Below are 12607 nucleotides of genomic sequence, written 5' to 3'. Positions count from 1 at the left end.
GTATCGGCTTCTGGGACGGTCGCTTGCAATGATGGCGCCGAGCAACGGGGCGGCTATATAAACCCCTCCCTTCCTTGCTCTCACGCTTCTCGCGTTCTCATTTTCTTTGCTCCTTCCTTCCGAATTGCCTTCTGCCGAAATCGCCTTCGCCGAAAATCGACCTCGTCGAAAATCACCATTTGCCGAAAATTGCCTTATGCCGGAGAAAGTGTTTTTATCGCCGGATAAAGGATTCCCGACCATCGAAGGGGAGATTCAGCCCAACGGAAGACGTTGGAGTTGGAAAAACTTCTGCTAGGAGAAAATAGCTTGCAATGCTGTGAGTCCTCCAACATTTAACGCATCTTTCCTTTATGTCAGGCGATTCTGATGAAATGAGTTCGGTCCGAGGAGCTGGTTTAGAGTCTGAATCAGAGACTTCAACCTTGGGATCCGGGAAGTCCGAAGGTCCTCTCGAGGCTGTTCCCCTTGGCACTTCAGCCCCAGCCCAAAGAACCACAAGTCAGAGGGCTAAAAGTCGAGGCAAGAGGCTAAGGAGGAATCCCGCTGGGCGATCAAAGGCAGGTCCCCTCGGGAGGAAGATCAAAACCATTAGTTCCTGGGGGCTTGATCCTGGTCGAGTCTTAGATGCCTCAGCTTCGTGAAGATTATCAAATCCCTGACTCGGTTCATATCCGAGCCCCTGCCCCCACAGACCAAGCATGCTCTCCAGCTGAGGGGGAGATCGCCATTTTTATCTGCGCCCTCGAGTGAGGGCTCCAATTTTTCATCCATCCATTCTTGCGTGAGCTGACAACGTAGTTGAGAATCACGCCGGGGCAGCTAGTCCCAAACTCCTGGAGAATCCTTGCCACCACTTTTGTCCTCTGGCATCGGGTGGGGAACCAGCGGTTGACACCGGAAGAGTTCCTGTTCTTGTACATGGCTAAGTTTGACAGATTGGACAAGGCCTGGTGGTACTTCTCGGTTAGGCCTCCATGCATCTCAGGTTTGGTAATCCAACTTTCTTCTTCTAACAAGGATTGGAAGGGGAAGTGGTTCTGAGCCTCGAGAGAATGGGAGGCCCCTACCTCTGAGCTGGATAGACTGTAGGTTCGACTCCCACCAAATTCGCCAACCCAAGTTGGGCACTTATTTTGGTCGTATCATATCCTTGATTCATCCTTTCATGTTCTAACACCTCACTTCTGCTTACAGCTCAGTCGAAGGGGGCCCCCGACCTCTTCGCCTTCTATAAGCAGCAGGTCGACCAGGTCCGAGTGATCCCTGCGGATCAGCGTGCCTGGTTTAACCTTATCAACTAGGAGAATTTGGTATCGTCCGGCTTTTGTAGAGTCCGGTCCACTCTCTTTGCCTTGGGTAAGCGGGGTTAGGGCCTTTAGAGATTAATTCGCTGACCATCCATTCCGTGGACCTTACTAGGCTGATTCTTTTTTTTTTCTTTTTACAGGGATGAAGGCAGGCGGTTTAAAGAAGAGAAGGCCCTCGCTCCCTCCGATGGACGTCGTCCTCTCCTCCGAACCAAGGACGAAGGTGACGCCGAGGAAGAGGAAGGCTTTCGAGGCCGAGGTCGCCCCAGCTGTAGAACCAGCTAGAACCGTGCCTACCACAGCCCTTCTGAGGCTGTTCCTGCCATTGCTCTGACCCCCCGCTCATGAGGTTCCAGCTACTGAGGCTTCTGTCAGAGTCAAGCCTATCACCATCTCGTCACATTCTGCGGAGGAATAAGTCCCCAAGGCTCCTCCTTTAGCAGTCGCGGGTCCTTCTGGGGTAAGGAGAGAAGTAGTAGGAGAGACTCCTGGCATGGCTGTCCCTCCACGATCTGCAATCCCCCCCACTGCTGCTGAGGCCGAGCCTTTGGTCGGACAGGGTGGCGTCCTCGTCGGGTATGTGAACACACCCGAAGCGGTTGCCCAAGCTTTCGCAGCCAGTAGGGTTGGAGGAGCTTCCGCACCCTCTCTAGGGGTCCTACCTCCTGGTTTTCACATGGCTCAGCTGAACCCTTGGGCAGCTAAGCATGTTCCAGAGGCGCAGATAGCCGACACGCTCTTCCGCAACTGCGTCAACTTCATGAACAATTATGCGGCTGTTTGCTATCAGTCGCTGCCAAAGATGCTGGAGGTGAAGAGAGGTTGAAGGAGATGGAAGGACTCGAAGCAGAGCGGGCCAAGTTCGTGGTGGAGAAAGCAGAGCAAGATGCACGACGGGTCACGCTCGAGAAGGAGCTGGAAGCTTCGGTTGCGGAACAAGAGGAGCTGAGGAAAGCTGTTGCGGAGGGTCGGGCGAGGGAACTCGGGCTCCAAGGTGAGGTTAACCAGTTCTAAGCCCGCCTGGACGTAGCCGAATCCCAAGTCATTCGTCTTCAGGAGTGTCAGACTTCTGAAGGTCATTGTTGATGATGCAGTGGATGACGCTTCACGACTGGAGAAATAACTCGAGCTAGTGAAGCGTGAAGCTGTTGAGGGGTTGATTTAGCAGCGGTTTGTTCTTGAGACCGCAGCTATTGCTGACCAAGATAGATTGTGAAGTGAGTTCGAGGCCCGAGCTATTTCGTAGGTTGCTCGGCTGTGACAGCTTATAAGGAGTTGGCCAAGAGGGCCAAGGAGTTGGATAAACTGTATTATTTTAGCTACAATACAGGCTATGATGCTTGCCTGGTCGAGGTTCGAAAGCTTCATCCAACTCTTGACCTGGTGTTCTCGCAGTAAGTGATGTCGATAATGTCGAACCGATCGAAGCAGACGAGCCCGAGAATGCCCCTCCCGTCGCCGAAGTCGCAGTCGATGCTCAGCCCCCCAGCTCAGTAACTGGTCCCTCTACTCGGAGGGAGTGAGACTTGTGTTTTTTTTTTGTATATACAATTTTAGATGGTGAATTTTTTTATGATAACTTTTTTATTAATGATGATTACTAACCGATGGCTTGTTCGCATGTGTTGATTATCGTGATGATTCTTAGATGTTAATGTTTAAGGACCGACTCCTTGAGGGGCCATCCCCCCCCCCCGAATGGTGCCTCAGTCGTTTTTATAGATTAGTCATTGCGTGATGAGCCGACCCCTTTTTCAGGGGATTGGGTCATCTTTGGACTTTTCCTCTGTGTGTGAGGGGATCCCTATGTAGATTTTCGTGGGTTTAACGTCCCGACCCCTTCTTGAAGGGATCGGTCCGTTAAGTTAACCTCTGCTTGTGAAAGGCAACTTCTTCCATTTGTAGATAATAAAGACAAATTGCGCAAGTAGATGATGTAGAAAATGAACTTTTATTAGAGGCCATAAAAGGCTAGTGGCTCCGAGCAGTACATCTATTAAGGGGCCTCAATGGCCGGTAAGTTCTCACTGATAGTAGATCTTCAAGTGCTCGGCGTTCCAGGGATGGGAGAGTAGATGTCCCTCGAGGTCTTCCAAGTGATAGGAGCCTGGCTGGGTTGATCTGATCACGCGATAAGGCCCTTCCCAATTGGGCCCGAGTGTCCCAGCCCCCGGTTCTGCCGTATTTGGGAAGAGGCGACGGAGGACCAAGTCCCCTGGTCGGAATCGCTTTATTTTGATCCTTGAGTTATACAACCGTGACACTTGGTGATGCCTAATAGCGACTCGGAGTCAGGCGGTATCTCTAGCTTCTTCGAGCAAGTCGTGGCTTGCGGTGATATGCTCTGCATTCTGACTTTCCTGGTAGTTTCTGATCCGAACTATTGGGAGGCCGATCTCAAATGGGACAACCGCCTCCGAGCCGTATGACAGCAAAAAGGGGGTCTCCCTAGTAGACGATTGGGACGTGGTCCGATATGCCCACAGGACAAATAGAAGTTCCTCAGCCCAGTTGCCCTTCACTTTTTCTAACTTCGTTTTCAGGTGGTGCTTGATGACCTTGTTTACGGCTTCCACCTGCCCATTGGATTGCTGATGCCGAGGCGAGGAATTAGCTTTCGAGATGCCGAGCCCCTGCACATACCTCTGAACTTATCATTGTCGAAATGCTTGTCGTTGCCAGAAACTATGGTGTGCAGGATTCCAAATCGACAAATGATATTCTTCCAGACAAAGTCGATTGCCTTCTGTTCGATTATCTTAGCCACGGGTAGGGGTGTACACGGGTCGGGCCGAGTCGAACTGGCCTCAGCCCGTTCAGGCCTGTTCAACAGCCGCACCAGGCCCGAACCCGGCCGGGCCTGGTCACCGGGCCAACATCACCAGCCCGCCTAGGTATTGCTGCAAACCTATGACATTTGTTGTACTTTCGGACATAATCTTTCGAGTCATCTCGGATGATCTGCCAGAAGTACCCCTGGCGGAGTATCTTCAGAGCTAAGGCTCGGTCACCGGAGTGATTACCGCAAATGCCCTCGTGGATTTCTCGTATCACGTAATCTGCTTCTTCGGGTCGAAGGCATTTGAGGTAGGGCTGTGAGTACCCCTTCTTGTATAAGACCCCATCTAGGATAATATATTGGGCTGCTCTGATCTTCAGATGTTGAGCCTCTAGCTTGTCGTGGGACACCTCACTAGATACTAGGTAGTCATAGATTGGGTCCATCCAACTTGGTGTAGTCTCGACCGGGTTGACCACTTCACATTTCACTTGGTCGATGCTCGGGTTCTTCATGAATTCTATAGGAATGACCCAATGAATCTTTTCTTCCGTGGCCGAGGCTAGCCTTGCTAGGGCATCAACCCAAGAGTTCTTTGCCCTTGGGATCTAGATGATGGAGCAACTCTGGAACCTTTTGATCAGTTTCCAGGCTTTGGCCAGATAAGCCACCATCCTGATTTCCTTGGCTTCATACTCGGTGGAGATATGGTTCACCACAAGTTGGGAATCACATCGCACTTCAAGGGACCGAACCCCCGGACCTGCCACCAGTCTGAGTCTTGCCAACAGAGCCTTATATTCTGCTTCATTATTAGAGGCTTTGAAACTAAACCTAATGGCATATTGGACAGTTGTAGAGTCGGGTGCGGCCAGGACGATCCCCGCCCCAGCTCGCTTGGCGTTGGAAGACCCGTCAACATGAAGGACCCACCTCTGCTCTAACTCCAGATCTTGGGCAGGCGATGAAACTAGTGGGGTCACCAATGCTGTTGCTGCTGTGGTATCGTCACTCGAGATGGTGAATTCGGCTATGAAGTCGGCCATAACTTGGCCTTTGATACCGGTCATCGGACGATATTGGATGTCGAACTCCCCGAGTTCTATCGCCTATTTCATGAGCCATCCCGAGACATCTGGTTTCTGAAGGACTTGCCTGAAGGGGGAGTCAGTCAGGATGACGATGGTGTGTGATTGGAAGTACGGAGGAAGCCTCGGTGCCGAAAAGACCAAGCTAAGCGCCAACTTTTCAATGCTTGGGTATTTGGTCTCGGCGGGCAACACTGCTTTACTCTTATAGTAAACGGGATACTGTTTATTTCCTACCTCCCTGATGAGTGCAGAGCTGACGGCCGAGGCTGAGACCACCAAGTATAAGAGCAAAGGCTCACCCTCTTCTGGTTTCGACAGTAGGGGAGGCGAACCCATGTATTGCTTTAACTCCTGGAATGTCTGCTCACATTCAGAGGTCCATTCAGCTTTCTTATGACCTTTCAATTGCTGACTTGAAACCCAAGGAAGAAGGGGGGGCACCTATCGGTAGCTCTGGAGATAAATCATCCGAGCGCTGCTACTCGGCCAGTTAGACATTGGATTTCCTTCAGTGTTCCCGGGGAGCTCATGTCAAGCAGCGCTCTTATCTTCTCGGGATTCGCCTCGATGCCTCTCTAGCTGACTTGAAACCCAACGAACTTGCCAGAACTGACTCCAAAGACACATTTGGCAGGGTTCAGCTTCATGCGATACTCCCGAAAGATTGAAAACATCACTTTAAGGTCTGGGAGGTGGTCGGATGCTCTAACGCTTTTGACGAGCATGTCATCAACGTAAACTTCCATTGTTTGTCCGATCTGCTTGGCAAACATCTGATTCACCAATCTCTGGTATGTTGCCCCAGTGTTCTTAAGGCCAAAAGGCATGACCCGGTAACAGTAGAGCCCTTTGTCGATGACAAAGGTAGTCTTTTGCCTGTCTGGGGGATGCATCAGGATCTGATTGTACCGGGAATAGGCATCCAGGAAGGAGAGGCATTCGTGACCAGCTGTACTGTCGACCAGTTGATCGATTTGAGGTAATGGGAAACCATCCTTCGGACAGACCTTGTTTAGGTCCGAGTAGCTGACACGGACCCGCCACTTCCCGCTTGCTTTCTTCACCAGGACCACATTGGCGATCTAGTCTGGATAATGAATTTCTTTAATGAAACCGACGCTGAGGAGCTTAGAAACTTCATCGGCTATGGCTGCATACCTCTCAACATCGAACGCTCTTCCTTTCTACTTCACTGGTTTATGATCTAAATCCACATTCAGCCTATGGACCATAACATCGGGAGAGATTCTTATCATATCTTCGTGCGACCACGCGAATACGTCCCTGTGCTGTCGTAGGAAAGTCAGCATCTGATATCTCTGCTTAAAATTCAACGATGTCCCGAGTTGAACAGTTTTGCTCAGGTCAGCTTCCTCGAGTAGAACGATCTTCAAGTCCTCGGGGGAATCTTCTGTGGCATCGAGGACGTTGATAGTGAGGGCATGTTTCACTGACCCTTTTCTTACAGCTATTGTATAACATCTCCAAGCTTCACGCTGGTCCCCTCGGAGGTATCCGGCCCCACCTTCAGCGGGGAACTTCATCATCAAGTGGTATGTGGACACAACTGCCCTCATCGTACTAAGGGAAGGTTGGCCTAAAATAACATTATGTACCGATGGCACATTGACAACCAGAAAGTCTATTAGAAGTGTGACCTGATGTTGTCCTTCTTCCGCTATTACAGGGAGGGAGATAGCTCCCTCGGAGATTACCTTATCCCTGGCAAAGCCGTATAGAGGAGTCTTCACGGGTCGAAGGCGTGACCTGTCAATACCCATTCTCTCGAATGCCTTGGAGTAAATGACGTCCGTAGAGCTTCCCGTGTCGACCAAGATGCGGAAGACCTTATGGTTAGTTATGGTCATAGCCACCACGAGGGCATCGTCGTGTGGATGCTGGATTCTGCGCACATCATCTTCCGTGAAAGTTAAGCTATAGGGGCTGACAAAGTGCTCTTTCTTCGGCCTTTCGGTCAAATGGACATAATGCTCAGGGTCAGAACTCCGAGAATGGGCTTTACGAGCCTTGTTCGAGTCGCCTCCACCAGATCGGCCATCATAGATAGTTCAAATTTCTGCAGGTTCTTCCATTGCTTTGCTCGACCGTTCTTCTTTCTGAGCTGACCTCTCCTCCTTAGTGTATCAGCGCAAATGACCCTTGCGGATAAGGGTCTCGATCTCGTCCTTGAGATCCACATAGTCGCTCGTGTTGTGGCCGTGGTCGCAGTGGAATCTGCAGTACTTGCGCTTGTCTCGGTTCTCTGCGTTGGTCTTCATGCAGACAGACCAATTCATCAGTCTCTGGCCCCTAATATCTAACAAAATCTGCTCCGTAGAGGTGTTGAGAGGAGTATTAGAACGGAATTTGCCCTGGGCCTCCAGCTCGACCGACGATCACGAGGGGCTCGGTCATCAGGTTTTTTGTTGGATGACTGAGGTTCTTCGTTCCTTGGTCTCTTTTCTTTTGATGATATTTTGGCTGCTTGAATATTTCTGCTGGAGTTGGAGAATTCCTCGGCATTGGTGTACTCCTGAGCCATGCTGATGAGCTTGGCTAAGATAGTTGATGGATTTTTCCCGATTGAGAAAGTGAGCCTTCCTTCTTTGAGTCTGCTGAACATGGCTGAGAGCGCCATTTTGTCATTAAAATCTTCCACTAGCAACGTCGCCTCGTTGAAGCTGGCAATATAATCCTTCAGCGACCCTTTGTTCCCCTGCTTGAGGGTGAACATATGCATAGTCGGCTTCCGACTCTTCTTACCAGAGACGAATTGGGTAAGGAACATTCTGCTAAGCTCTGAGAAGGAGCTGATCGATTTTGGTTTAAGTTGTCGGTACTAATTCTGAGCTGACCCGGAGAGAGTTATTGAGAATGCTCGGCACATCATTGCATCCGTGGCCGACTGGATCTGCATCCACGAACGGTATGACTCGATATGTTCCGAGGGGTCTCCAGATCCGGAGAATTGGATGACATGAGGCATCCTAAACCTCGACGGCATCACCTCGTCCATGATTTCTGAGGTGAAGGAAGGCTCGGTTTCTTCCATCATCGTCTAGATTGTGGTTGGGACGGACATAGATTGTTGTTTCTTCTAGAACGCCTTCAACTGGTCTTGGAGTTCCTTGAACTGTGCTTCTAGAGGGTTCTGATTCTTAGCTACTGTCTCTTGGGGGCATCCGCCACCTCAGATGTTCTACCCCGCCTACTTCTCTCCAGCTGATGGCGGAGGTCTGTGGGGGCCAGAGTTGAAGTGGCAGACACATACGACTGTTCGGCATCCCGAGTGGGTTGTGAAATTCGAGCGGATCACTCCTGAGGCACTGGATTGTGCGCAGGGTCGGGAGCGCGCGCGGACTGTGCTTGAGAACCTCTGGCCAGGGAACCAATTGGCTGCGGTCACTCTTTGGGTGCTAAAGTGGCTTTCACCAAGTTTAGTTGTGGTTGATGGTTCTGCTGCGCCTTCATTCGGCTAATCTCGTCCTTCAACATCTGAACTTCGTTCTGCAGCGCTTTGTATTTTCCTCCTCGGCTCCGAGTCCGTTGGGACGGCTCTATTGGAGCTGACTCGGTGTGCAGCAGTGAAGAAGATTGGTGTTGCACGCTAGGTTCAGGCTCCACCACCATCGTATTTTTCCTTCCTCTCGCCATTTTCGGTAAACCCTACTAGCTTTTAATTTGCATTTCCCACAGACGGCACTAAAAAATGTTGAGGTCAAAATCTGGACCACCCTCCACTCAATGCGGCAGACCTTCGATGAACCCTGGTCCTGCACAAAAAGGTGAGCAAAGGGGACCCTGGCTAAGCCGGGGGACCCTCTAATGCCTAAGTCAGGCTAGGGAATTTAGGTTTAAATTGAATGTAGAGAGAGGGTGCGAGATCTTGCATACCTGTAGCAATGGGGTCCCCTGGTATTTATGCCCGTGGGTCAGGCGATCCACGTCCATCAATCTAGCATGATTCCCTCAATCAGCAAGATATTGTCCGTAATCTTTAGACCGTGCGGTGTATCTTGTCTTAATGGCACGTATCTTTGAGCGAGATCGTCGGCTCAGCATACGAAGTACCATCACAAGTTCGTCCTCAGCCTCGTTACGTAATAAGCCCATGCCTGGACTCGGCCTTGACCTCGACGTATGCCATATACATGCCCTAACTTGACCTCGGATCGTACAAACATGAAGTCGAGCTCTAAAGGTCAGAATCCGTCGATGGGTTCCTGAGGTAGGGGTTCGTTGCTTGATGTTGAGGATGAAGATCAGGGCTCGGCTCAACTATTCCCCTTCGGAAGAGGACAAGGGTTCATGTTGGCGAATCAGAATGACAATTCCAAGTTGTGACTCTGGAGTGGCCCCCGACGTTGTATTCTCCTTCCGAGGCCTTATCATCCGAGACGTGTGGCCCAGGCTGATCCTGATTATCCTTGCACAGATTTCCTCATAACATTAATTATTTTTTGTTCTATTGTTTTAAGATTTTTTTAAGCTTTTAAGGTTGAGATTAATTTAAGATTTATTAACTTTTTATGATTGCATATAGGATTATGAGCTAGAGATATATATTATAATATCACTAATTATTTCATCTAATAATATTTGCACTTGTTAGAATATACAAACATCTATTAAATGGCCCTATCATTTCGATGCTCTGCACCCAAAGATTAGAGCAATGTATATACATGGTAGGACACATGTGATGGACAATACATATGGGTGCAAATGGGTCGGATTGAATTAAGGTTATTCCTATACCTCAACCATTTAATGATTGAGTTTTTCACCCCAATCTGTTAAAATCTGGGTTGAGTTTGGGTTGGGCCATAGTGAAATAGCCTAACTATTTATTTAATGGATTGGAGCTTGGTGTAAGAGGATGTCTCCTTAAATGCCTAAATGCAGGTATTACATGTGTACAAGTGTAATTGGTGGCATGCGTGGATAAGTACCCATTCACACCAGCAACTAGTCCTACTAATTTCATTCTTTGTAATGTATTTTATTTTTTTTTATTTTTTTTGGGGCATATGAATGAGAAACAATCACAAACGAATTTTGCATAAAAATATTTGAGTTGAATAAAATGATTTCTAGAGCCACTTCATGCTAATGAGCTTTTCCATGCTTATGAATGGTCATACATGTAAAACTGACACCTATAGTCAACATCTTAACCATGGATACTAAATCAACTATGTATAGATGAATTGGCCCAAAAATCTGCATGTTTCACTCATCAATTAGGCCTGGATATTCGGACATCTACATGGTGGGACTCGACCTGATGTACAACTCTGGTGTCCCACAGAAGTGCACGGGACTCATTCTAAGTTCTAGAGTTTTAAAAGAAAATCATCCTCGGTGAAAATGATTTTAGATTGATGTATAGAGCTAGGGAAAGGTTCCTTAAAAAAGTAGTCCATTGAATCACCTTCAATCACAGCTAACACAAAAGAAATGTGGTACAACTCCTTGCCCAAATCTCCAACTCATTGAAGTCACATATAATATTTTCTTTGAAAATATTTGTAAATTATGTGGACATGTCATTGTTGGATATTGAAGCTTTTATATACATATTGGATACTATAGTGTTTAAAAGTCAATTTTGGTGATATATCTAAGCATATATTTAAAATCATTCGACTTACCATCTAACATTAAACTTGATGTATTTAGGCCATACAAGCCATCAATTCGGAGTGTTAGGGATTGTGAGCGCGGCTGGGTTAGGGGTTGTGCGGCTTGGGGTAGTGGTCTGGCAAATAGGAGTTGGGAGCTAAGGTCAGGAGTTGTGATTGTTACATAAGAAATGAAACAAAAGATATGGTATAACTAGGACAATTATTTTATGAGGTATATACAATGCTAGATGCAGAGGCGCATAATAGATCGATATGAACATTATGAGATGTCCCATAATAAAATCAGTTGTTGCTGATACCTCCTTCTTGGTTCCTTCTTCCATAACCCAGCTTGAAAAAGGAAGAGATAAGAGGGCCCTGTAGAGAATGTGGTCAGAAATTCATAATAGAGTCCGACTACGACGATCGAATTTATTATCTTCATGCATAAGGATAATAGATTACCTGGTAAAAAATATTTCAAAATCATCACAAACCTCCCAGTGGACAGACATTATAGAATAACACCCTTTGATGAGAGATATAAGCAAGAGGTTTCGAGAAAACTAGTGTTTTTTGAATTATATTCAGCCAGTAAGCAAATAGCAAATCCATGTGTATTTGAATCCAAGTGTTCGGGAAAAAGCAGAATATTTGATGGAAGAACATAAGATCCTTTTGAACAACTTGTTATAATAGGAAATTCCTATATCTTGAAATTAATTCATCAAGTTGATGATAAAATCCATGGACGTTCTTGATCAGCAAGGGTTGCAAGTACGATAGGGGTGTCGGATTGGAATGGAGGTGGCGGTGTATCTATTATGGCAACATGTCGGATCATAGTAGAGGAGTGATTTGAAGATGATTAGGGTTAAGTATGCTCATGGAAGAAGAGATTAGGATATTTCTCTTCTCTTTTATTTATTTATAATAAATTGAAAATTAAAGAATGGTTGTCTCAAGTTTATGTAATAAGATACACCCATACACCCTAACACGCAGAAAGTGTACATTAAGGAATACCTTGAGAAGAGTACAAAATAGTTTAGTAGTTATTGTGTTTTTTTAAGGTATACCCTTCCAAATCTTGTGGCCTACCATTTGCAATATTGCTTGTATGTTCTACACAATCAACACATTGGTAAGAGACTATGCATAACTTCGGATAACACTTTGTTCTAAAACTACGTACAAAATATGGACAGGTGACTAACATTACCTAATGCAAAAATCATAGAATCCCACTATATGGGGTCAGAACCATGCAACCAATTATAGTATTAATCATCCATTGATTTTGAGTGTGTAAAATTACTTATGATTGGACTATTCTAAAATTTCCCTTATTAATGAATGTTCTATACAATAAACACATTACGCATAAAATTTCCCATAAAAAAGGTTGTATGTGAACATCTTTTCTCTTTAGCGACTGACTTGAATATGTGTTGTGAGCCTTCACATTTACTCATTTAGAACCTGACTTTCCACTATTGACGCACAACACAAATATATGGCATTTGCAAGGAATATTAAGTTTTTTAAGCCCTTTCCTAAAACCCAACTTTCCACTATTGGACCACATTGTTTAGATGATGCTTCACTACTTTTGATGGACCATAAATGTGCAAAACAAATGAATGATTATATATATATATATATATATATATATATATATATAGAGAGAGAGAGAGAGAGAGAGAGAGAGAGAGAGAGAGAGAGAGAGAGAGAGAGAGAGAGAGGGAGGCATGCTCACATTTGCACACGTGTCATGGGTGTTGAATCTGAACGGTCCAT

At 46.8% G+C, this 12607-nt stretch overlaps 2 protein-coding genes across 2 annotated transcripts; both read right to left on the bottom strand.

Annotated features, from left to right (window-relative positions):
- Window positions 1-3601: 3601 nt before the first annotated feature.
- Window positions 3602-4604, bottom strand: LOC131254356 (uncharacterized). Its single transcript, XM_058255345.1, has 2 exons — window positions 4161-4604; window positions 3602-3943 (listed from the first exon to the last, which is right to left on the bottom strand). Exons 1-2 carry the CDS (start codon window positions 4602-4604, stop codon window positions 3602-3604), a joined length of 786 nt encoding a protein of 261 aa, XP_058111328.1.
- Window positions 4605-6364: 1760 nt separating this feature from the next.
- On the bottom strand, window positions 6365-7477 carry LOC131254355 (uncharacterized). Its single transcript, XM_058255344.1, has 2 exons — window positions 7339-7477; window positions 6365-7221 (listed from the first exon to the last, which is right to left on the bottom strand). The coding sequence occupies exons 1-2, from the start codon at window positions 7475-7477 to the stop codon at window positions 6365-6367; spliced, it is 996 nt and encodes a 331-aa protein (XP_058111327.1).
- Window positions 7478-12607: the final 5130 nt, after the last annotated feature.

This window comes from Magnolia sinica, chromosome 8 (genome assembly GCF_029962835.1).
Source record: "Magnolia sinica isolate HGM2019 chromosome 8, MsV1, whole genome shotgun sequence".
In the NCBI taxonomy this organism is placed as follows: domain Eukaryota; kingdom Viridiplantae; phylum Streptophyta; class Magnoliopsida; order Magnoliales; family Magnoliaceae; genus Magnolia; species Magnolia sinica.
This window is presented reverse-complemented; position numbering and strand designations above follow the sequence as displayed.

What these genes read in the sequence shown, in the direction of transcription:
- LOC131254356 (XM_058255345.1), bottom strand. Translation starts at nt 4,604, where the DNA reads ATGAAGAACCCGAGCATCGACCAAGTGAAATGTGAAGTGGTCAACCCG. An exon ending in CGGTGACCAGGCCCGGCCGG is followed by an intron (nt 3,944 to 4,160) that starts GTTCGGGCCTGG and finishes AGGTATGTGCAG; the next exon opens with GGGCTCGGCATCTCGAAAGC.
- LOC131254355 (XM_058255344.1), bottom strand. Translation starts at nt 7,477, where the DNA reads ATGAATTGGTCTGTCTGCATGAAGACCAACGCAGAGAACCGAGACAAG. An exon ending in CGAGACCCTTATCCGCAAGG is followed by an intron (nt 7,222 to 7,338) that starts GTCATTTGCGCT and finishes GATCTGGTGGAG; the next exon opens with GCGACTCGAACAAGGCTCGT.